The sequence below is a fragment of the Lepeophtheirus salmonis genome, chromosome 1 (genome assembly GCF_016086655.4).
Source record: "Lepeophtheirus salmonis chromosome 1, UVic_Lsal_1.4, whole genome shotgun sequence".
NCBI lineage: Eukaryota > Metazoa > Arthropoda > Copepoda > Siphonostomatoida > Caligidae > Lepeophtheirus > Lepeophtheirus salmonis.
In genome coordinates this window covers 22,841,386-22,868,891 of record NC_052131.2, presented here as the reverse complement: position 1 = coordinate 22,868,891, position 27,506 = coordinate 22,841,386, and the positions used below count along the sequence as shown (strand labels likewise).

At 32.1% G+C, this 27,506-nt stretch overlaps 1 protein-coding gene across 4 annotated transcripts in view; it reads right to left on the bottom strand.

Moving 5' to 3' along the window:
• Positions 1–17: 17 nt before the first annotated feature.
• Positions 18–27,506, bottom strand: part of LOC121123935 (uncharacterized) — a 46,670-nt gene continuing 19,181 nt past the window's right edge. The window contains exons 1-4 of one of the 4 annotated variants that reach the window (XM_040719025.2): positions 12,303–12,780; positions 927–1,118; positions 554–719; positions 18–490 (exon numbers count right to left, since the gene is read on the bottom strand). In XM_040719025.2, coding sequence (XP_040574959.1) covers positions 277–490; positions 554–719; positions 927–1,118; positions 12,303–12,621 — 891 coding nt within the window. In that variant the 5' untranslated portion in view covers positions 12,622–12,780 and the 3' untranslated portion in view covers positions 18–276. Of the gene's footprint in view, positions 491–553; positions 720–926; positions 1,119–1,218; positions 8,020–9,964; positions 10,357–12,302; positions 12,781–27,506 lie in introns of those variants that run through there. The other 3 variants (XM_040719019.2, XM_040719003.2, XM_040719010.1) reach the window with 3 other exon arrangements.

The window sequence follows — 27,506 nt, the reverse complement described above, 5'->3', positions numbered from 1 at the left end:
TGAAGAATTGATTAAAGTTTAATTTTGACATAAAAGCATTTATTTCAAAGAATGAAATTTACGAGCAATGCAGAACAAAGATACAAGAAAAAAAGAATAAAGACTCAAATTACAAAAATAAATATCAAATAAATAATAATCACTGAGTCTAAATTAACTGTAGTACAAATAAATAACAAATCAGAAGATGAGATTTTTTTTTCAAAGAGAGACAAATCCCTCAGAAAGGATACAACTAGAGGAATGGTTATTTCATAACCATGACCCAATGAAGAATTAAGGGATTCGAAGATTGGGGAAGTTTTGACGAGCAAAAGCAATGTGTCCCTCCACATCCTCACAAACAATGGGCTTCTCATGATGGCAAGTCACATCGTGCCATTTAATACCATCTCCATAAAAGTTATTAAGAACACCGAGGCAGGATTCATTTTCACCATTTTGTTGGATTTTCTCTCTGTTGTCGGGTTGACGTCTTGGAGGATTGAATCTGTACATTTTACGTGAGAAATTAAATGGGTCTCGCAATACAAGTTTGATAGAGGCTACTTACCCTCCGGTGAATGACCAATCGTGGAAGGCAGTAGTAGAGTTGGTTGGACTGAGTCTAGCTTGGTTAGCAGACCAAAACCATCCATTGATTTGCTTAGGAAAGAAATCAGGGCGATCACATCCATCAAAATCGCACAAACGTCCAGAAGTCCAGAAATATTTCACACCTAAATTTAAATGAAAATAAATAAACGATCGATATTTATAGGTAAGAGAGAGATAGAGACGAAGAAAATGGGTTTAACCAACTATTATGTACTGCTGCTTTTAAGATATACGACCTTGAAAAAAGGCATCATAATAAAAAGAGGTAAAAATAACAGTGCATGTTCTTTTCTTCTTCCTCTCTATATGGAGCAATGAACTTTTCCTACCCCCCATTTGAGACTTGATAAACTCATACTCTTCTCTGGTTTCAAAACTAACCAAATCCATACAACGTTTACGACAGTAGTTACGAGCATTGAACCAGTCCCAGTTAGTGTTTCTTAATTGAGGATCAGTGGAGAGCCAAGAGACCCAGTAAAGATGTCCTCCATAATTGATATTACCACTTCGACTCACTCCTAACATACAAAAGGTAGAAAATAGATTAATTAATTAATAAATACCCTCATTTCTACAACAACAAATAAAAATAGGGGCATGAAAAAGTGGTGGCCCTACTCTCTTGACAAAGCTTCCCATCAGGAAAACAAAGCTTCCCCTTTCCATCGTCATCCCGACCACAGTCATCCGGGAATCTTTTATCAATCCCAGTGGATTGAGGTTTTTTAGTACCCCCGGTCTCATCATGTTCACTCTTTGTACTTGATGTGCCACGAATGTTTGTCATAAAAGTTGATAAGGGACGAGTGAATCGCTGAACCCCACGATGAAAACGTTGAAACATGTTTTTAAAAAATTGAGCGTCAGTGCCTGGGAGGGGAGCCAGAACAAGAGCCAATACAAGAAATATTGATAATCGAAATCTCATTCTCCGGGTAGTGTGTTTTAATTTAACAATTATAACTGATTTAGTTAGATGCTTTAAATGAACTGATTTGTAGATGGAAACGGTCAACCAAAAGTTGATTATGTTTTTAGTGTTTTTTTTGTTTTTTTTCATAAAAAAATGATTTTATTCGTGTCTGTGTGGCAACAAGAGATGATGACGAGGGTGTGGGGAGGAACAACGGGGAACCAAGGCGGGTCCAAGCAAGGAATTTCCTTACTAAGTAAAGCATGGATCTCTTTCTAATAATAATTTATAATTAATTTATCAAGAGTGTCTCATATCTATTCTAAGAAGGAATGATTTGTTTTTGCGGGTGTTACGGTTATATTTTTGAAGGTCAGTTTCTCTCTGGAATGAGATCCGGTTAGTTGTCGCCGTCGTCATGGAAGGTCATACTGCGTATATATATATCATATATTACTACCAGAAGCAGGACAATGTTTTGCATTAGTGTCCTATATACATAACCGCCATTAAGAGGGGTGATTTGTGGTCTATGATACATACATACATAGTTTTTCTATTTAATCGTAATGAAAATAGTTTTTAGACCATTCATCACAAGAAAAAGTAAGTTTGTTAATTATTTTTTTGTTTTCCTTTGTTAATAATATTCTGCAAGGGACATCGAAATTAATGGACGTGTAATTTCAATTTTGACAGTGGGAATCCATCATCTCCTGCAAAAGTTATTTTATATTCATGCAAGGAACATACATAAATAAAATTATAAACGAAAAAATAACACAAATGGATTCGAACTCGAGTAAAAAAAACACACGTAAATGAATACATTAGAGTCTATACTTTCAGGGGCGTCCCCCGGATTTTATTTTGGGGTGGGTTTTTTTTTAGAAGAGACAAAAAATATGGGATTTTATTCCTGCTCAACCCCTGCAGACGGCCCTTAATTTGTTTTTATGACTAATAAATAATAGCTATGCTATTTATTGGAGTCCAGAACAAGTTGATCAAAAAATGTATACAATAAAAAAATTAATTGACTTAGTTGGAAAATTAGGATCTTCAGAGCAATCAAATTGGAGACTTATAACTTATTTTATGCTTGTTCCTCGAGAAGGAATAGTTTCATAGTGGTGTAAAAGACTTTGTATTAGTTAAAAATATTGTTTGAATATGGACATCAAATTTGACTAGCTTCAAAACATTTATGTAGCTGGAAATATAATATGATAAGTAACCTTACACATAAATATTTATACACAAGTTATTATAATCTGTTGAATTAAGGCGAAGTATGTAGTAGGGTGTGATGAGATTGTATAAAAAACAATTAAAATACGCATATTTGATTTGTTTTTAATTGGTTATAGGCAACAGGGATTATATGTTTAAAATTAAGTACTTGAACAAATAAAGAGTCGGCCCTTTAGGTCTCCCTCCAGAAATGATAATCTAAGTAAAAATACTAAAATATATACTCCAAAAATGTTCATATGAATTCAACATCCCGAAATATAGAGTCATATTGATCAATGTAAACTTGAAGTCTTTAGAATCTTTGAGGTTGTAAATTTCACATTTTTAAGTAAGAAAATAGAATTTTTACCCACAAAATAGTCTACAGTGTGTGTCAACGAATCATGGAGTAAGATTGAAACTTGTTTAAGGCTCGTATCCCTTTATTTTAAACTATTTTAAGTTACATGAGTTTATTCTATAAGCCAATTATAATTTGTTTTATAAATAGCATTCGTATTACGATCGAGAACGACGATGGTGGTTCAAAGAAAAAAAGATATTCAACTTGCTCGACGCCTATGTCAAGGCGGTAGAAATTGTCAGGATCGTCGGTTGCTCGGGAAGGCTAGTTTTCAAAGTAAAGAAAGTGAAAAAGGATGGCTTGAGCCTTGCATGGAGTCCTAGCAGCTGTGGTCTCAACAAAATTCGGTCTCCAGTCTTTTTGGACTCGGTAAGGAAGATAATAGACAGGAGCCTGATAAAGAGCATGAAAAAGATGGCCAATTTTTGAAATTTAAATAAGAAATAATATTTGAACTGTTTTTTCCAAAAAAAAAAAAAAATTATGTAAATAGCTATGAATTTTTTAAATTTTTTTCCAAAAAATTTAATATTTGAAAAAAAAATTTCAAAACTTTTAATTTTTTGATTTTTTTTCAAAATAAATCAAAAAACTAAGCCCCTTGCAAATTATAATCCTGCGGACGCCCCTGAAGGGATTCTGGTCAAAATATTTTTGACCGCCGTCAAGCCCGAACCCTGAGCCCCCTATACTACTGGGTGTGGGGCACCATTGAAAGGAAGGTTTGTGCGACCTCTAAACCCCATGTGGAGTCCCTGAAGGCTGCAGTGGACAAGGAGTGGGATAACATGAGTGATGAACTTGTGAGGAAGACGTACTTGGCCTTTCTATCACTGAGGCCATGCTGGGGGCCAAGGAAGGCCCTTTTGAGAAATGATATATCTAATACCATCCCGATAAACCAGTAAAAATTTTAATTATCTGCCTCTTTTATTTTCGAAAATATGAGTGAAATTGTACAAGGTAATCAATTACTGGACGATTCGCTGCCGCACACTGTACATAAGTGAAAACAGAGCAATTTATTCTTAATAATGATAATATATCAATAATGAATTATCTTTCAAAAGTGTTAATCTAACTTTCTTTTACATTATTATTGCTTGAAAAAAGCAATAAATTGCCAAAAGTAACATTTATTGCACGGGTTTCCACATTGGGGATTGGGTGAAGCAAATTCAGGGGCGAAAAAAATATTTCCATATATATAATCTTGCTAACATTTTATGATAGAAGATATTTTGAACCAAAAAGCAAAGTGGTTCTTTCTTGCATATTTAGTACAAAAATATAATACATATTTCGAATGATTTCTTATTAGAGGCATTGTGTTAAGATTATTTGTTAACACAAAGTTTTCAAGGCTTTGGTTATATTGAAAAAGTTCACCTTTTTTATGTCAAAACATAATTGCATCCGAATTTAAAATCGTATTTGAAAAAAAACATAGGACTTTTTGGTTCAGGAAATCTAGATTCTAGTTAATAAATTTCTATTGTACAACTGTTGATCATACAACATATAACTGCAGATGAGAAAAACATAGTTTAGATCAATCCAGGCAAACAACTTAAAATGTATGACCTGGGGCCTTATTAATGTTCATATCAAAACTTAACTTCACAGGAAGATGAAGTATCTTAAAAGTAATGGGCGGTTTGAAAAGCCAAACTGATATCCTTTGAGATCAATTATCCAACAAAGTTGCCATAATCAAAGTTGCTTCTAAAGTAAAAGACATCATCTTCTTAACAATCTATGTTTATTGTTCAAATAAAAAGTTTTGGAGAATTTATATTTCTTAACAAATTATCGGAACTCTAACTTTTAATGACAACTAATGTGACATACTTCCAGTGTCTAATTAAGAAACTCGATTCGATAATGTACTGCGTGATTGTATCCATAACCTCGTCAACATATTGATATATTTTTAAGCACCCAAATATTTTACCTATAAGATTTACATTAATTTGATCAACTTCTCGATGCATTGGTGCTGATTTTTTCTTCTTATAATCATGATAATATAATCATTATATATTTGTACCTTTGAACAAGAAAAGGGAATACCTTTTTCTTGAATTTTTACTGTAGAGGGCCATTTATTTCCACAATCAAATTTTATCATCCAATCGTTTACATCTATTTCTTCTTAATATGACGAACTGAGTTACAACACACACTTAAATCATAAATATCACTTCTTAGATCAAATACTGCAGTTCTAAGATATTCACACTCAAAAATGAAGCTTCGATAAACAAACAAATATCCCACAGACAAACTTTGCTTCATTGATATATGTTAGATAACTCGAGTATTGTTAAGAGAATTCATTTCCTTTATTAAGTCAATTACAAGCTACGGAACATTTTTTTATTGAAAATCACAATGTGATGTTTAGTCTATCTCTCAATTATTCACCCAACAAGAGAGAAAAAGTCCCGAAAATCAGTTGGTATTAATTAGCCAATTCTTTCCTACCGTGGAATAATTCTTTCATAGTTACTCAAGAGCTAATTGGAGTTGAAACAATCAATATTCAGAACACTACTTAAAGACATGGGTAACATAAAAATTGACAAAAAAATATTAGAGAGTAAACTTTTATGTTAGGGGGAGAAGAACGTGAAATATCCTTTTAATATTTATGTTTGTTTATTATTCAACTGTTAGATTTCTTAGTTGAAAATTTATTGCGATGGACTTTAGTTATTCTACAAATTGAAAAAGAAAAGTATTCAAGTTATAAGACTGTAAAATTTTAATAATTATTCTATTTTTTTTTTTTTTTTTTTTGGTTCGAGTTTACAAATATATAGGCATTATATAAGACTCTTGTTTCCTGCCATGATGAAGTATATGCTTTATTCGGGGTCAGACGACGAACTTGCCGTCTTGCAGCAGCTTTCTTGAGCTTAAGGCAAAAGTCTTAATATCCCAAAATATACACAAGCTCTCAGGATGCACAGGTGAAGTACTGGGACAAAAAATATTCAGCCGCCGCGTTTCTCGACACCAAGAATAAAACAAACAACTTCCAATATGTTATAATACACCCCAGCCCATGGGTTGTGCAGGTCAACTGCTGTGCCCGAGTCAAGTTAAATTTTTTCGCCTCCACTTTCCTGAGCATCTAGAAACCCTCCTAATATCCCAAAATACACCCAACCCTCAGGTGGTACAGATGAAGTACCTGGACTAAGGCAGTTTAAACTGCATCACCACCCCATTTCTAAGCACCAAGAACCCCTTCCAATATCCAATAATGTACCCCCATCCTTGGTTTGTGCAAACAAACTGCTGGTTCGTAGTATAGTTAAACTTCTCTTCCACCGCTTCCCTGAGCATCAAGAAACCTCCTTATATCCAAAATACACCCCGACCCTCAGGTTGTACAGGTGAAGTGCTGGACCGAAATACTGTTTAAACTCTACCCCGCCGTATTTCTAAGGACCAATAAACCCCTTCAAATATGCTTGAATACACCGCTGCCCTCGGATTGTGGGCTGCTGGTCCCTTATACATGCTAAATTATTCCATTACCGCTTCCCTAAGTATCAAAGAACCTGTTTAATATCCAAAAAATATACTCCGATCCTCAGATTGTACAAGCAAAGTGCTAAAATGATTATTTAAAGGCCGCCATGGCCTCAAGGACCCCAAAAAATGTTACCAGAACCGTTTCTAGATCCATAAGAACTTGCATGAAAAATTTCAACAAAATCCATCCATTGGTCCGGCTGTGATTGGAGGACACACACACAGACATTCATATTTAATGCATATTTAATGTATGGAAGAAAAATTACTAATTATTGAAAGACTTAGGAAATATTATAAAAAACAACTTAATAAATTTAATGTCTTTAATTTTTTATATAAAAAACCAAATTGACTGGACTTCTATCTTGTTTGAGTTATCGGACTTTTACAACCAACAATTCCCAAGATATATGTGATAGAATAAAATCTTTTCTAGTAACATAAATATATATCTAAATGACAATAAAGTATGGAAATATTAATTAACTTAAAAAAATACCCAGAGAAAAAGTGTAGTAAGTAACTTTTTGCATTCATTTGAGATTTTTAGTCCACATTAATACTATGTAATGTCCGAGATTGATTTTTTTTTTTTTTTTTTTCAATTCGGTTTTAATTAACTTTTTCTAGACCGATTGGATCCGATATTTCGATCTACACCACGGTATCAAAGATGGACCGATACAACAAACAAAAAAATGAGAGTTTTGAATGTTATTCTTTTTCTAAAATCCAACTTTACTACGGGACCGGTCCAGATCGAACTTGGACAAAATTAGTATGGCCTTACAAAAATTATAGCACTCTCATACTGTTCCAGGATTTTTAAAACGAAACTCAAGACTAATTAATGCATACTTTATTCCATTCTGCGTATTGGGAGGGTTAAGGAAGTATTCGAGACATTTTGTCAAAATCTAATGACAAAAATGTAACACGCATATGTACTTCAGAGTGTTGAATACCATATATTTATTCAGACTTCCATTACCAATATTAACTCAAAAGAAGAGTTCAGATAGTTATCCATATTCAAATAACTCATAATAATTGCAACTGATAGTATTTTATTTTTTGAGTTAAATTTGGAATCTTTTTTTTTTTTGTTTGTTTTAAAAGTTCCTATTTTGTTTATGTTTTAGTTTATGCTTAATCTAGGTTCTTAATCTTATTTGGCTATAAAAACGGCTTTTAATTTATAATTGTGGGATATAGGCCACATGTACACAATGATATATATGTATAAATGTAACCAAATAATTTAGTCATTGCCATATGAGGCGTTTCCAGTGCACAAACACAAAAGTGCACTATTTATTTGGTCGTCAGGTGTCGAATTTGTCTTTTTCCCTTCCTCTAATCAGTGTTCTTCACATTGATTGGTTGGATAAGAATTAATTCTTATAAAGATGTGAACAGATATCAACTATAATGAAATAATAGTTCCATAGTTGAAGGAATTGGTCCAGAAACAATTGATTTTGGACCTTTTTCTTTTCGGTTGAGAGGTTGTGAGATACAGTAAAGGTAATGACGTGTCCAATGAACTAATTATGTGCTAATGGTAATAAAAATTTGGGTCATCCATTGTTTCAGGATCAGCAATCAGTAAAAAAAAATGTAACCTTACTCTTGATTCAATTTTATTTAGTCACAAACTTTGGATAAAACGTTAATAAAATTCTATACCAGCATCTGTATAATTTTGATTTCAGATCTGGGTCCGAAAGTTCGGATACCCTAAATTTACTTCATAAGAGTTGAACTGGTCTGAATCCAACAAAAAATGGATCTATCCTATCTGTAGGTATTAATAGAGTTGAGAAGTTTGTAATGAAAAAAATTAGACATAAAAAAGGTTTGTTGGTTCTAATCTTTCTTCTTTTCGTTGATTATGTAATAGATTACCGTGGTGTTAACTTTTCCAGCTGAAGTATGCATCATTGTCTATTTTTGCTGTAAATTCTTTTAAAAATTCATAATAAAAACCATATATATGACTTTAAATATTATAACAATACTTTCCCTCCACTAACGCTATTTAAAATGTAGAGGTTTCTCCTCTTTATAGCAGTAATCAACAGGCAGCTGATATTAACAAGAGTCTTAATTTAGGGGTCGCATATGTCTCGCTCTCGCCTTTTCCTCGCCCTCTTTTTTCATGACAAAATTTGCAACTCTAGTTATGACAATCTAGAAGGAAGTGATTACTTTATTCCCTCACAATCCGGGTTAAAAGTCAAAGGTCAATGACATCATGTAGGAACATCATAATAAAACATATAATCTTACTTATTTATAAACATGATTGAGGGACTTCTAGAAGAGTATAGAAGGACAAAAATAAAAAAACACAAGTATACATAATTTAAAATTGAAAAAAAAAACATCTTTGAAGTGTAGGTTTTGCTTATAAAAAAAATATTTTCTTTTCTTTATATACAGACAGGTAGGTATATCAATATAATTGATTTGAGTTTTTACACAAGAAAAAAATATACTTATTTCATCCATTGTATAAGTCAGTAATAAGTTTGCAAACAAAAGGACATCCTTAGGAATGTTAACAAATCAATTTATGATAATTAAAATGGATGGATGAGGTGAGGTCAAATGGATAAGGCAAGTATGTTCACGTGCCAAGTTTCAAGACACCCATCCTTTGTTTTCGAGCAGTGATTTTACTTCCGGATTAACATATTTACTACGTTCTACCTACAATCATTACATACTTTAACACGTATTTGTATCTTGAGTTATAGTAGTAAATTAAATAAAAGGTGTTACTGATGTGTGCGCAGTTTTTATTTTTATGGATCTATCTATAATGTGAGAATTTTCATTGCACCTTTCTACCTTTAAAAAATGAAAAAGGACCCTTTGACATATATGGGGCAAATACGTCATTAACTGTTTAACTATTCTCCTTTGTAGTGGTTCCAAACCGAGGCTCATCGGAGCCCTTGTGCTCCGTGGGAGATTACATAATTAATTAATAAACCATTTGGTTGATCATACGTTTTTTGCCAAAAGACATTTAAAGTACTATAGCAGTTTGCATTGTTAAATAGGTTAGGAATCAGTGCTCTATTCTTTACAATTAATTGAGTTCAACACATCAAGTGTTCTGAACTCCAATACGGTGGACGAGCATACACACAAAAAAAAAACCTGAGAATAATAACTTAAGAGTTGTTGCTAATTTTGGTATACCATTCTGGCAAGCTCTCGCAGAAAGGCAGAAAAAATATAAGGAGAAAGAAAATAAGTAAATGAACAAACAAAGGAACGAAACAACTCACGTTGTTGGCACAAAACGCCATCTGGGAAGCAGAGATTTCCAGTTCCATCCAATGGATTTCGCCCACAGTCTGCGGGGAACAAACTATCAATACCAGTGGCTTGTGGAAAGGGTGTTCCAGATCCCGAGTTGACAAAAGAATTGGGCTGCTCTTGAAACTGATTAGGGAATGGACCCCCCGCAAAAGGAGGCCCAAATCTACCACCAGGAGGAGGTGCACCTCCTGGACGGAAGCCTGGCTGGGGTGGACCAAATAGATCTGAGAACAAGGAATCGATGGCATCAAACAGCTGTCCTTGCATAGGAGATAGAAGATGAAGAAGAAGGAATATAACGAATCCAAACATTGTAATTACACTATGAACAGCCCCAAGTGGTTAAACATAAACTAAAATACAAAATGAAGACGAAAATTAAAGGAGGGAAAACCGAATCCTTGTGTGTGTAGGCGGCGGTTCATATGTAGGTAAAAGTAGGCATAGGTATTTGCAAGGCCAAAGATCCCCCCCATACTCCACACACGTCTGTTTTCTTCTTTTTCTTCTTCTTTTCTACTCAAGGGCCTCCCCTTCTTCTTAGCTTATTCTTTATTGAATATTGATGAAAATAATATATTATATAAATTTAATATAAAAACGATAGACTGCTAGTAATGAATTTGTAACTCTGAAAGATGAAGGATGTATGTATGTATATACATGTAAAAATACATTTTAAAAAATGTCAAATAAATTTTGAGTGAGAACGGAAAATGTAAATCGAATGATAATTATAATAACTTATGCATTAAAATAAAAATTGAATTTGGGAAAACATAAAAAAAAACGAATAAAATATAAAGGAAAAATGACTAGAAAGGGAACGATCCCTCTATGCACAAAATATGTAAGGATATCTACCCATGAATAAGTCACTCACTCAAATAACTTCGTACTTATTACTAACAAGTTATTGAGACATGTACCTGTAAAATGAATAGGTGTTGTAAAAAAATAATGTGTCCTTAATAATGTTAATGCAGAATCTTTCCGTTAGAGGACCACACGCCGTGCGTACGCAAAGAAAAAAAGGGAGATCTTTTAGTACGTCCTCTATTGGTAGAAAAGCACATTAAGCGAAGGATATTAAATAATAATTATTAAATTAGACGGTTGAAGTAGGAACTCTGAGCTTTACAGGCGATTAAGATAATTAATCTCCCCACTTATTTATTATCCTCAGTAATCTAATTAACTACATGAAGGATTGAAATCCATTTTCATTAGCATAATTAAATGCATATTAGATTAATGAAGGTATAGGAAATGTGTAAGGAAATATGTTGTTTTTCTGTCTGGATGAATGTAAAAACATGTATCAAAACTTGTGGTTTCTGATGCATTTCCGCGTAATTATTTTTTTTATAAAAAAATGACTGAAAACTTGTTTGACGTAGGCTGACATTTCAACATAATTGAGGATATAATTTTGTTAAAATCAGCATAAGTAATTGATTAACGATAGGTTCATTATTGGATCTCTCAACTCTTTCCTCAAAAACAAAAACAAAAAAGGCCCAAAATCAATTATTAATGGTTAACTAATTCTTCTCAACTGTTGGACTATTCTTCATTTCATAAAATTGTTCACAGCTGAGCTGATTTGAATTCAAATAATGCACTTTCAAAACACTGAATTAGAGGAAGATTAGAAGAAAAATCCAGGGGTGTGGCAAATAAAAACTGAGTCAATTTCTATATTTTTTGTATCTCTCAACCTTTCCATCGAAAATAAGAAAGACTCCAAATCATCTTGTAACACTTTGCAAATTTCCCCTAACTTTTGGAATGTTTTCTATTTATCATTAGGGGCCTTGTAATAAGATTTAATTTGAATTTTACAAATCAACAATCAAAACATTTAAAGTAGGAGATAATTGTTGATATATCAACAGCTGACATTTTATTTTTGAAATGTTGATGCCGTGTGAGAGTAATAACACCTAAGGGCTCATTGATATTATTTATGCAATACCGAATAAAAAAATAGACTAAGGAGATACCAAGAGAATTGTTCAGGAGTATCTACATTTTAATCCTTTCCACACTGAGAAATTACCATAGCTGGGAGGAAAGTTATTTAATTTCTTCACGTCAAAAATTACTACCAAACCCAACTCTAATGGTATTTCAAAATAATAACTATTAATATAGGACAGCCTTTGATGAGAGGTAATTAAAACAAAAAATAATGTCAAAATCACATCTAATTAATCTGACCAATTAAAGAAGTGAATGAACGACTAAATGAAACTCAAAAACAAAACCCCTTCTAATGTTATTTTTCAAAATGAGACTCACTTTGTTGACAGAGGATTCCATCTGGAAAGCAGAGTTTCCCAGTTCCTTTATCCGTATCCCGTCCACAGTCCGAAGGAAAAGCTTCATCTCTTCCTGTGGCTTGAGGTCTTTGAGTTCCATCGTCCCGGAAACGACCACCGCCTCCAAAGAATCTAAATAGACCATTACCACCACCTCCAGATGGTGCTCGGAACACGTTTCTAAAAGGCCTCGTAAGAGGACGAAACAAGTCTCTAAGTGCTTGAAATAACTGAGCATTCCCAGAGAGGGGCAAACACACACACAATAAACAAAATAAGATAAATATGCTGGAACGCATGATAGACTAATTATGGTATTAGTTAGATTTCTAAATCAAAGTACACACTCTTGGAATATGGTCTTAAAGCACTGAGCCGAAACGAAGTAGAACTCAAACTTTATATAACATTTGAACTATGCCAACAACGTTGATTTCGATCGTTGTTGACGCAAAATACAAGTACATATACAAACGAGAGTTATAGAAGTTGTACAAGAAAAAACGCACGTTTTACTACCCCGCAAGAAGGTCATATGATACGCAAGATAAACGCACGCGAATTAATTTCTTGAATATATGTTTCCCTTCGTCTCCCTTAGCTTCTCATACTCTCTTTCCTCCTCAAGAAACACCGTGCGTAACAGGTCCGTCAACCGGAACAATCTGTTTCTATCACATCGCAGGATATGAATACAGTTTACCTATGTACATACATTCCAAAACTATAGCAGATCATCAGAGAAAAATGTAATCACGTAAAGGAATTGAACTATTCAATCAATGTATCCGAATTACAGTGAGCGTAAATTTAAACAAACAATATATGTTATTAAGAAATAATATAAGAGTCTGCTAATTAATCCTTTCTCTTAATTTTGAAAATTTTAACAGATCCATGAGCAAGGGTCACAATAGTTTAACGTGGTTTTTTGTCTGAATTTCTCAAAGTTACTATATGTATTTAAACATTATCTAAGACGTGGTTTTTACGCTCACTGCAATTTAGACAATATCCCTTATGAGAAATCTTTTTGGAAAAAAGATATTTACAAAAGACAACCAACCATTGATAGAAAGTCTTAACGCAATTCTTACGACATGAAACAACCAGAGCGGCACAAAATTGAAATATATACTACTGTGTAAGAATCTCGTCCAAAGAAATAATTGCAATTTATTTAACTCGTACATTTATATTATTTGTACACTTGCTACTGGCAAATAAAAAAATGGTAATAAAGAGTGTTAATTAAGTCCCGACCTTTCTTTGGACCAGTCCTTAGGAACCGTCCTTCAGACTGTCGGTATTTCGGACGGTCAGTACTAGAACTAATTAAAAAGAAGAAGAAATAAAGTTGAGTGGAGTCATCAAGGACCAGACTTTATAGGTTTGAGGACTGATATGTAGAAATAAACTGGAGCTGATGGAGAGTGAACTGTAGGATAATGCAGTCTTCAGTCCTAAATAGGCACTGACATGTCACTATTAATAAATAAACATGGACGTAACCATATGCAAAATCTCAAAAATGATCATCACTTCATTCCCAGTTTTCCTTTTTATGCAAATTATAACTATTATTAGTGAAACAAATCATTCCAGAATCAGGGGCGTCCGGAGAATATTTGAATGTATTTTTGTAATAATTTTAAATATAACTTGATAAATTATTTTTTTAATTCAGGATTTTTTTCATATATTATAAATAGTATCCCTAGCCCTCCCAAAATATAATCCTGGAGACACCCCTGCGAATATGCAAAAAGAAACTTTGAATATCCATCAAGGGCAAATTGATCATTCAAGGTCATGACATGGATATAATAAAAAACAAAGACAAAATAAAATCAACAACGATCCCCTATTTTTCAAAACAAATAAAAAAGGAAATTATTGTTAACTCATTTGGGTGCGGAAAATGAATGCATAGGTATACTTAAATAATACTTGGACACCTTCATCAACACATCTTTAAAGAGTTGTTAACTTTGCCAATGAATCTACTTCGTTGGAGATTGTATTTTTTCATTTGGAGGTAAATGAATATGATGAGGAAGATGGAAAACATAAAGAATCCAAGGGACTTTTCATATTAAAAAGGTAAATGGTTCAAGCATGCTCTGCAATATAATTCAATCAAGTATTCATTCAAGGAGTGTGTGAATCATTGACTGGAAGAATGAAATAGATGCTGATAAATCAGATGAAAAGATCTATTTAAACATTTTTATGGTAATTAAATTTTCGTCTAAAATTGTCCATAAAATATCATACAGCCTTCTGAGGCTCAAAATATAAACATGCATTAGTCCTTAATTTAGTCAAAATTTAAACACTCTGATATAGCAAAAATTCTTCAGTGCTCTTTTTATATATTTATAATTAATGAATTATACATCAGATAATTTTTTGTTTGTAAAGTAATATTTATTTTATTCAATTACTTAACTGTAATTATTTGCAAGAAATATATTTATTCTATTGTATTTCTTAACCTTTCCACCTTCAAAAAGAAAAAAAGGACCAAAACACGTTGATTGCTCAGCCACGTGTTAACTAATTCTTTCCAAGATATTCTTCTTTTAATTGCAAATAATTGTCTACGTTGAGTCAGACTAGAGCTAATTTGAATACAACCCGTTTAGATTAAAAACACTAACAATGGGGTTATACAGGGAAATGTAAGTTCACAGCATTGTCAATCTCTAACAGTCCGGTATATCGACGGAACCAATTATCAGGAAAGTTCAAGGTATTGCTATATTATGTAAATACAATAAATAAACTTTAAAAAAAGGATTTCTGAATCCTTTTCATCTAATTATAGTTTTTTTGTTTTTGGAAAGGAGCAATCCAAACCCTTTGCTTCTAACATAATCATCATTATAATGATGATCACTGTCATGGAAGGTTGTGGTAACATTGTACATACATAACTAGATTGACACCATAATGACTCTTGTTAAGAGAATACTTAAAGATATGACACCCTCAAAAGGAAAAAAATAGATTATATGATCCTTCTACAAGGGCGTTCATAGGATTATATTTTAGGGGGGGGGGGTGTTAAAAAGCCCAAAAAATTACATTATTTCGGGAAAAAATTGAAAAATTATTTTTATTTTTTTTAAACTGAAAAAATTAATTTTTTTGAAACGAATTACAAATATAATTTTTTTGGACAATAATTAATAGTTATTACACAAAAAATTTAAAAACTTTGGAAAAAAATTTCCAAAATTAAATCTCAAATATAACCTTTTTTGGAAAAAAAAGTTATATTAAATTTTTCGTAGGAAATTTTTCAAAAATCCATAGCCATTCTCAAAAAATTAAAATTGTGGGGAAAAAAATTCTAATATTAAAATTTTTGGAGAAAACATTAACAGCTACTCACAAAAAATAAAATCTTTGTAAAAAAATTTGTAAAAAATTTTTTTTTTGAAACAAAATTTCATAAAACATTTCAAAAAATCATAGTTATTCATTAAATAAATTAAATTTTTTGGAATAAAGTTTCAAAAGTCCAAATTGATTCTCAAAATTTTTTTAATATTACATTTCAAATAATTTAAATATTAAATTTTTCGGAGAAAAATTACAAAAATCCAAAGTTATTCAGACGATTAATCTTTTTGGACAAAAATTTGAAAAATTAAATGAAATTACCAATATTAGATTCTTTTTGAAAAAAAAAATCAAATATTAAATTTTCTAGTAAGAATAAAAAATTCCTTAATTGGTGGGGGGCTACAGCCCCTCCTGCCCTCGCCCTGCGGACACCCCTGTTCTATCTATGTATTCATTGTTGTTTGTTCTTTCTATGGTAATAATGACTCCGCTTGTTCACACATACATCCCCATCTCACATTATTACAAATGTACACACACTTTAATTGAATCCTTTCATAAACTCATGGCATAATCCGTGAGAAAGGAATATGGGAAAACAAACAAAAATACATAGAATTAAGAAGACAATAATATCCACATGACAAAGATCATAATTCATATGTAACAAGGGAGAAGGGAATTGAAAGACAAGTTCCATCATAATCAAATCCATCTTCATACATACTTACTAGTGTTGGGTTTGGTCTGAAAAACATAGACCGGTCTGAGATTTTTTGTTGGACCGTATTAGTTCTGTCCTAAAAGAAGCTCCGTCTCGACCGGTCTCATATAAAAATTCGGACGAGATTAGTCTAAAGGAAAAGGTCGGTCTAGATCGGTCCAAAAGAAAAATTCGGTCTAGTTCGGTGGGTTAATTGTTTATTACATGACGTCATATGTTTTTTCAAGTACAATGACGTTATGCAAAGTTTAAACAGAGATAGTTCGGATTAATTTTGATTTTGCCGTCTTTATGTTGAATACAGTATTTTTTTCTAGAACTTATCGTATACTTTGAAGAATTTTTTGAAAAAATAAAATACCGTTGATCTAGAAAAAAAAAATGGTCTTTCATAATATATGAGACTGTAAAAAATCGGTCCATAAATTGATAACGAAAAAAAAAAATCGGTCCATAGAGTAAGACCGAATCAAAATGGGTCTACAAAGTGAGACCGAAATAAATCAGTCCACGATCTGACCAAGGGGTTTGGACCGAAAAATTGCTCTAGAAAATATCACTTAAGACCGAACCAAAAACTAAAACTCAGCACTAATACTTACTTACACACAAAGACTCCATTTATAATCCGATAAAGAAACAATGAAAGATGTAGAATCCATAATAATTCAATCTTCACGTCGATAAATTTGATATAATATATTCCACATATTTTTTGTCATATATCCAAGAGATGCTTACGTCACATCAGCATTCCTATGAGGGAGATCTTGACAAAGAGGATTATGATATTGTCTAGATCTGTGGTTCTCTAATAAGGGGACGCATACCCCTTGGGGTACTTGGAGGCACTCAAGGGGGTGCTTGAAATTTTGAAAGAATATTTTAAAAGCAGTACATACCTCAAGGGTGTCCGCAGGAGGTGGGGTGTAGGGGCTGATAGCCCACTCCCCAAATTAAGGATTTCTTTTTCTAAAACATTAATTTTTCGTGAACAGATATGGATTTTCCAAATAAACTTAATTTTTTGAGTACAGATAGGGATTTTAGAAATTTTTTTCCAAAAAATTCAATTTTTTATGTATGGCTAAGGATTTTTGAAATTTTTTTCTGATAGGTGTGAATTTTGAAAAAAATTAATATTTTGAGATTTTTTTTACAAAAAAATTCAATTTTTGAATTTCTTTTTTAAAAAAATCCAAAAACCAAGTTTCCATCTCCTAAATATAATCCTGCAGACGGAACCTAAAATTTTTTGGTGTTGGTAAGGGGGTTCTTGGGTTATTTAATATTTTACCAGCGGTACATCACTAAAAAAAGGTTGAGAATCCCTTTTTTAAAGAATATTAAAGGAAAACCCGAAATTTAGGTTTATGAACTTCAAAGAAAGAAAATTAAAAATACTTTTTGTAGAAGTTCAAACAATACCTTAAGTCATAATTACTCATATTGGTGTACATTTGTAGAAATTACAGATTTGAGTCTGTTAAGTAAGGAATAACCGTAGACACTGAAGAGCCCCTTGGCGTATTTTGGGGAGGGGGAAGGGGACCAATTTGGACCTAGGTTGTTTTCTTAACATTTCTTTAAGACCTTATTTTGAGTAAATACGATTTTTGGTAAAATTTTGATTATTTTGATTAATAAGTGGAGTATTAGGACTCCGTGGAGCACGGGTTAGGAGTCACTAGTCTAAATATATGGGTATAACTTGAATAGAATAAAACATTTATCATTCTACGTAAAGTCTACTTTATATATATGTGTTTGTTTTAATGGGATAATTAGCCTAGCCCTTCAGTTCTTTAAAAAACGATATTTTATGAATTTATAATCGCTATGAACATATTAAGATGTGGTAGACGGAATGAACGTAAATACATTTTCCATGCTCATTAATTATGAGCAGAATAGGAATAATAATAATGTTTCAATCCTTTTGGCACTTTATATTTATGTATGTAAATATTTGGTTTCTTGTTGGTACCCAAGAGTGATAATAATATTAATTATGAGTTTAAAGAGACATTTATTCGTATTTATGTACACATACAACTATATCCTTATAGAAGTTTACAATAGAAAATCACAGACTCCAACGCAAAAATGAATATTCTTAATGTATTATTTATTATTCTATGATATTTTTATAGGAAATGTATTCATTCAATGGTAGATTAATCCCCATGGTTTAAGACCACTCGTAAATTCAACAAATCAAATAATAACTATTATTTGAGTATCATATAGTTAAAGAGTCGGAATCAAGTACTGATTAAGTCTAAAATTGAGCTGCAACTTCAAACTTAATCAAAATTAAAAGATTCAGCTAGTCTTGAAGGATAATTGAGTGCACTTGAGACTCACAAATAACCTTATTTAGGATCAGTACTATAATCATTTTACGCGCCATTGATCTTTTTATACAATTGAATTTTAAAAGTGATTATGAACTCATCAGAACAGAGGACTTGTACTCAGGACTTCAACTCGAATTAAACAGAAACTATAGAATCGCCTTACCTATACTTGAACTCATAAGACTCGTAGCAGAGTATCAAAGATGAAAATCCAAAAACGGATTCGAGTTGTTAAGAAGAAGAAGGGCTGACGAAAGAAAAGGGATAAGCTAATTTATTCCTGTGGTAGATGGCGCACTCATAGAGTTGCTGTTCTTGCTTTAATGAATCTTTCTTTGACAATTTTTATTTAACTTAATATTTTTAAATATCGTTACCATCTCCTTTATCTAATTTACTATTTTACTATTTAATATGATCACATAAATAAGTATATTAATTTACCAGGTCGATTCTAAGGATAAATGCTATGTTATTAATGTATATTTATGTCTAGATTTCTTTGATAAAATATATACACTCATATGTGATTAGTGATATTACACTAGATTGATTTTAAATTACTATATTAAACCTTTATCTACAGACTTGCTATTGGAGTGTAAGACTCGCGATGGTATTCGTACCTGTATGAAAGACTAAAACTTTAGACAGTTCATAAAGTGAATATTTATAACCAAGGCCTATATAGGATAATATGTTTTTAAGTTTTCTGCTCAGGGCAACTCATAGAAGAAGCTATTCATTTCCTCTTTAATGTATTTGAATGGTATGCTTCATTTTGAGGGAAGATTCTACCACGAATCTTTTAACATTTCTGGAAGCCGGAGACTTAATGACATAAGATGTTGAGTTCCAAATGTGTATTCCATATATTTACGTAGGTCGCCTTGTATATATGCAGTGATAAAATAAGGAATACAAATTAATGCACAGAGCCTGCACGATTTTCTTAAAACCACTACCCATAGACTTTTTTTCCCCTTCACAAATCAAATGTAGATAAGAATTTAAATTTAATACATACTTATACAACTGGTGAAATATATGTGAGTACATACATAGACTTTGAGGATACAATTTGTGGTTTCAATGTTAGATCTACATTACACATACATTTGAAATAAGTTATGCTGTAGACATCATTAGGTAAATAAAAACGACGATAACCATCTCCAGATGTTCTTCTTTATGTGTAGATAAATGCATAAAAAATCTACTTATCAACTAGGATATGTAGCTACATCTGGAGTAAAAGAATGGGGGTGTAAAGAGTTTACCAAGGTTTCTAAAAAAATCATTTCATATCATAAATCTGGTAGGTAAGGGAGTTGCCTCTTCTGGCAAACACATTGGTTATTATTTGAAAGCTGCATTTAATGGCATTCCATTATATATAGGTAGATCTGCCTCTTTTGATAGCCTCAGCTACATGACGCCAGAAGCTTTGGTAGGCCCGGACAACCGCGTACGGATCCAGCTTTGCCATTCTACGGGTAATATATTTCTTCAGGGCCTCCAGAGATGAGGTGTCATTGCTCGAACCACACCAGAGATAGAAATCGCATGGATTCTTGACGGAGCTGTTTGCAGGCCAAAAATTTGGTCGCCATAAGTTCGAACATTTTTTGGCCCAGACATTATGCACCTTTTTGCCCTTGTAGGCCGGTGTACTGTCTGGTTGGAAAGTGTAATTTATTGATTGCACAACTCCATAATTCCAGGGAATGTAAATTAAAAGTGAAAAACCAGGACCAAGGCAATGGTGAAGCTGAATCTGCACCAGGTACCCCAGGACTACCAAAGTTTCCGGTGCCGTGTGGCTGAGTTTATCAGGAGAAGTGGATCTCATTATGAATAATTGAATTCAATTAGATGTATCTTTCAAAAAATATATAGTTTTACTCCATCTAGTTCGTTCGTTATAAGCCTTCAAAGATTTTCCTATTTATCTGGACGGCTTTGAAGAGTTGTATGTATTTAATATACATACCAGTGTTGAGATTTGGTCCAACACAGAATGTCAGTCTTATGTGATTTTTTCTAGACCGATTTGTATCGACTTTTTCTGTCTCAACACGAATTTTGATTCGGTCTCACTTTATGGACCGATTTTGTTTTCAGTCTCAATTATTGAACCGATTTTTGTAGGTCTAATATATTATATTTAGACCGGTTTTTTTTCTAGATCAACTGTCACAAAAAAACTTTGATTAATAAATAAGAAAATGATTAGTGTTACTCAAAGTTTTTCCAGAGGAAATTTACTAGTAATTATTCATACTTAATAATAATGATAAAAAATGAGTCTTCAAATCAGATTTTATATAACTGTATATACGTGCGCGGAAAACTGCTCTGGGGGCAATTGCCGTGGAAGATTATCAGTTAGGAAAATTGACCGTATTTTGTTCAAACTTCATTTTGAATATTAGCCTTCAAATGTGAGCAATATTATTGAAATACAATTTCTTTGCAATTAAATAGGCTAGGGTCTCTTAAAATATGGTAGAAAACTTTCGCCCCTTGAATGGGCCCGGGGGTAGTATGGGATTACTCAAAACCAACCCTAATACATCCAAGGAACTCCTTCAATACCAAAAATGTTTGGGTATTTGTCATAAATAATATTAAGGGAATTTATAATGAGTTATGTATTCATCATAACGTTTGAACAAAATACGCACCCTTTTCCTAACTGGCAATTTTCCACAGACAGTTTTCCTAGTACCCTGTATATAGTATAGAGTTGTATAAAATATGAGTTGACCTAAACACATGTGCGATTTCATTCATTTGAATACTCTTAGCATATACTTTATGTTAAGGATATGCTCTACATTAAAGAGCACCCTATATAGGTGCTCCCTCAGGGGAACCCGCTGGATTATATTTTTTGGGGGTGAGGGATTGGTTTTTGTAAGTTTTTGAAGAAAAAAATGCTAAAAATTAATTTTTTCAGCAAAAAAAATACCAAAAATCCACAACTATTCACAAAAACATCAAATTTTTTGGATTTAAAAAAAAATTAAATTTCGAATATTAAATTTTCTGTCAAAAATTTCAAAAAATACACTTTGAATATTACATTTTTTGGAAAACAAATTCAAAAGCTCAAAACTTAAATTAAATATTTTAAGAAAAAAAATCCAAATATTCACTTTTCTATAGAAAATAAAAAAAACCTTAATTGAGAGGGGGGCTACAGCCCTTCCAGACCATCTCCTGCGGACGCTCCTGTCACTTTATACATTTCTTCTTCTTTTTATCGACTTTTAAGAGCAATTAAGGGCGTCCGCAGGGGAGGCTGTAGCCCCTGCCCCCAAATCAATTTAAGAAGTTATTTTCTAAAAAAAAGGACTTTTGTTGTGGAAAATAAAACAAGCCACACTTGTTGTTAAGTTGAGTTCTTTTCAGAGAATCAACTAAACAAACAAACAGACTTTATTAATCTAGATAAATAAATATATTATTCAAATATATGATAAACATACATCGAAATAAACTCAGTCTAGCGTCCTTTTCATAATCTCCTGCTTCGACTACTTCCGCTTAACTTAAGTATCATATTCATTGAGTAACAGAAAGTCCAATTAAATCTTTAACTCCAAATAGATGAAATATTATTTTTAGTTGAATAATATGATGTTATAATATAATGAATTAAATCTTGTGATTTTTTTAGCTGCCACGTGTTTGTTTTTTTTCAGTTAGTTAACTGAAGAATGAATTGTCTTTGTCCAAAAACTTCCTCAGATGTTCAGGGGTTACCATGTTGATTTTCGTTTTCTTTCTTTTTTGACATGCCCATTATACACAAGATTTTCATCACTGCCTATGTATAATACGTAGGAGTACATAAAGTATTGTCTGGTTTGTAGAATCTGAAATGTTTCATCTAGGACGAGTAAAGGTCAGCAACCCATGAAGGTAGTTGTTTTTGAAGGACAACCACCACTTCTTCTCTTTATTAAAATATCTTATAATGAACAAGAGCACAGTTTTTGGTCTGTGCAAAAAAAAACTATAAATAATTATCAGCTCATTCTTATCCTGTAGTTATATATAATAGTATTAGCAATATGGAAGAAACAGGAAACAGGAGAGAGAAACACGCCTAAGACGTACATATAATACAAAGAATCAAAAAAGATAAAAAAATAGTCAATAGACTCACACAAAATATATATTATATAAATCAAACTCTCGTCCAATGGTCTACAGAATTCTGCATAGTATTATCTACAACCTATACGATATGACATTTGATTATTTTTACAACAATGTTTATACTCTAAACTTTAGAAAAGTTATGTACAATTTGTGACTTGTATTAGTAGTGATTGTACAAGTTACCACCAAAAAAATGAAATAAATTTAAGGATATTTTTGATAAAAATAATGCAGTCATTGAATTTCCAGTAGATGTTCCAAATATGAAGGGATCAATGAAATTTTTAAATGGATATGACTAATTGATAAATGCTATGCGGCACATTATAAATTTATAAGTGCTCACAGTTCCGTTGTCCTCAAATAGGTACAAGATAAATAAGTAATTTTAATGGATCGAAATGAACAATTAGGACTTGATTTGCACTTAAGTTTCATTCAATTGTGATTTGTCAAAAATGACACGTGAACAGCATTAATAGTTGAAAGTTAAAATTCCTGATATTATATATATATTATAAGTAAGTAAGATGTATTGAGAAGTACATATTGTAACTTGTACAATCAGTTGTGTTGGATTGCTCTAAAAAACCCAAAAACTGCAGTTTTATCTAAAGAAATATGTCATTCCTAGGAAGGGATCTCATCAGTCTTTTATGGCAACAAAAAAGATTAGGAAAATCAGTCCTACAACCGATCCAATACTATCAATCAGTTACGACTACTTGAACAAAATTTCAATTTGTAAATAACCCCTAGAATAAATATCCAATAAAAAATTGTTCAATAATCCTTTAAATATAATAAAATCTCATAGAGACAGACTATTTGCAGGAGAAAAACTTGATGTCGGTCCCATCTCATAGATGGAGGAAGTCTTTCGTAATAATTAAGCCTCCTTATTAGGAAATTATTAAAAATCATCTTAATTAATTTATTGTAAATCTTATGAAAGTTTTCTCACGCTACAGGGATTGCGGAAAGAAAAGATATGTTTCAATAGACGGTTTGTTTATCCTTTTGCAAAATATACAAACTCTTTCCTAGACAAAGGTCAAAGGAGGAAAGATACAAACCACTCCATATATATATATAGTCTATGCTACGCATTTGTTAAATAATATATAAGTATCCTTAACAACAAAGGGATGAAAATAAGAATCCGCACACAATAAATGTAGAAAACGAGTTTTGTACTAAAATATTCAGAGAATTATTTACCAACCATCATCAACAGAAACAAAAATATGATAATAAGAAAACCACATTAATGACCTTCAGTCCTGTCGGACATTATAGGCGCCAATACATTTAGACTGTACAGCATAGTAATAATTACATAAACGGAAACTCCTGCAAAATTTATTATTTAATCCTTATAAAAATAAAAAAATGGACAAGGCAAATACTAAAAAAGTATAAGCCATTAGGTCGGGCTATCCAAGTGGCTATGAAATTCCTAATGAGTGGATCACAGTCAAGGTTAATACTTAGTTTTGAGGTTTACTACTCTTATCGTTGGTATGTCTATTATCAATTTTTGAACGCAATTGTATAATCATAGATGAATTCTCTATGTGGAATCTAATGATGCTTGCTTTGAGAAACAATAGAGATGGAACCTTGGGTTATTAGATTTTCATCAAAATGTGAAGTCTTTTTTTTATAAAACTCCACTGCCATAAACGAAAAATATGGAAAAGTCAAAAGGGTTACCTTTGGTAGTTTGAAATGGTAACACAGGGGCTGAAAAGTTGCTTCAACCAAAGATTACGCTGTTTAAAAAAATCAACTCATTTTCAGTTAGTACCCTACTTAAAGACAGCTCTATCAAAATTTCATGACCATCAGCATTAGTTTGTGAGTTAATCTACTAAGTGAGACGCTAATTTTGTTGTTTCCAAGACAATGGATGAGAAAAACAATTTTCTGTTTTAATTTTACACTGTTCCTTGATGGTAAAAAAATACCGTTCAAGCTAAGTAATGCCTAGAAAAATGTTATGAGGACCCTGCTCAATAATAATAATAATTCAAAAACGTGGATTCTTTGTTGAGCCCACGACTTTTCAACTCATTAGTTAATAGAGCTTTGTTTACTTATATTAGTTTTTAAATAAGACGACAGAGAGTGCGCCGTATAGCGACAAAATAATTCAACTCCGTGAATGATTATTATCATTATCACATAGAGGATATACTAGCACCCTCCAGAGTGTATCTGCAATTGAGGGGCCAAACTATATAATGGGCACGTCATTAGGAGCAGCTGCAGGTGCCTTTTTTTTATAATTTTGAAAAACTTTTTGAAAATTATTGGATATTTTGACATTTGAATTTTTTATATCACGATAAAGCTAAAAAATTTGCAAAAATGAAAGAGGGGGAGTGGCTCTTCTGGTTCTAGTGCCAATGGTTCTGCAGATAAACTTGAATAATTGAAGACGAATAATTTAAGACTACCCATATTACGAACTTGCATTCACACCATACCTCACTGATGAATTGGTTCCCGTATTCAAGTGTAATCACACTAATGTACTTTAGAAGGATATCCGCCTATTGTCCATACATCATAAGAAATTGTAACATTCAGAGATTATCCTAATTTTAATTTTCAATAGTATTTTTTGTACATACGAGTAATACTATTATAATTATTAACTTTGAATGCATACTTACACAATGCCCTGACGTATTTGTTAAAAGATACATTTTGCTGATAAGTACATATTTGACAAATAAATTATAATTCTGATAAAATTAAAGTATTATGTCATTGTAGCAAATCTTTTTAAATACTTTAATTAGACAGTCTCTAGAATCAAGATGATTTAATGATTAAAAACTATACGAACATACTTATATACACATAAACTTTTAATTCCAAATTATGTTCAAATGGTCAATTAATTTTCTGTCGATTAACGAGCAAAAGACTTAATTAATAATCAAGGAAGGGTTCCATGTTGACTCATTAATTTTTTCTCATAATTAAAAAAAATAACAAAATAAACAAATTATGGAACTATGAAACTATTCAATAAATTAGATATATACTGAGTTATTAAGTAGTTTACAATTTTTGTTTTAATAATGTGGAAGATAACTCCCGAACAAGTCGTTGATGTTGTTCTCAGTTTTTCCTGAGTACACTCACACGTGGGCTACGTGTGAGTGTAGATCCTTATTTAGGTCTGCGGACCGTGGTCCAGTCCAGTCTGGCCCAATCCATTCCAATCACACTTGTCGGTCTTTATAGAAGGTAAAATCGATCCCTCGTGACGTCAATGAGTGTGTTTTTCCTCTTTTTAGTTATTCCGTCAATTATTCTATGTGACGTAGCAACGAATGTTGAGACTAAGGCCAGCACAGATTTTTTTTTTTTTCGGTTCGGTCTTAACCGATTTTTTTTTTTTTTTGGTCTCACTTTGACCGATTTTTCTTTTCGGTTTCAATTTAAGGGCCGATATTTTTTTGGTCTTCGAAATTTTTTTTAGATCAACTGTCATTTATTTTTTTCCAAAAAATCTCAAAAGTACACAAACACGAAGTTTTAGAACAAATACTGTATACATATAAAAGACGGCGTGATCAAAATTAATCCGAGCTATCTCTGTTTAAACTTCGTATAACGTCATTGTACTTGAAAAAACATATGATGTGATGTTATAAACAATTTATCTGTAAAATCGGTCTAGACCGATTTTTTTGTGACCGAACTAGATCGATGTTTTGATTTGGACCGATTTAGACCGAACTTTTCCTTTGAACCAATCTAGACCGAATTTTTATAAAATATCAGTCTAGACCGAGCTTTTTTATTGGACCGAACTAATTCGGTCCATCCAAAAATACCGGTCTTAAACCGGTCTAGGAGTTCCAGATCGAAACTCAATACTAGTAGCTACTCACTCAAAACTTAGACATTCTCTCCTCAAGAATAAAAACATAATTATAACAGATTCAAAAAAAAAAAATATTCCGTGATATACCAAGGAGAATTTTAGCTAACTTTCTAAACTTCATCTAAAGCCACATTCATTTTTTTTTTAAGTTTTATATAAAGGACTTTCTACATCTTTTTTTTAAAATTATAAGTTGAACTAAACGACTGCGATATCACGGAGCACCTAATGAAATGTTTTCAAACATTCATAAATTATTTTTTACATGCTAGATGGTTCTTAAGTTGAATTAATTTTACTTTTTTAATACTTTTCCACAACAATTAGAAATATTTTTCAAAAGAAACATGGAATCACCATAGCTCATGGACAACGCACTCGGGAGAAGTTATTCTCATAAATTCAATGTGTGTACGTTGGTGCCCCGGCGATTCAAAGAGAGAGAAATATACCTTTTGTATATGGATGTCTCCAAAGGATTTATAGTTTAGATGGAGTAAATGTAATAGTATAAGGTTGTACTGATACTTAATCAGTACAACTCCGTCTCACCAATAATTAAAGGAACATTACAAAACAAAAACAAAAAGATGTTTCATTCAATTAAGTCAAATCGTATCAACTCCCTCAATAATCAAATTGTATCATCTCCTAGTAAAAGGAGTA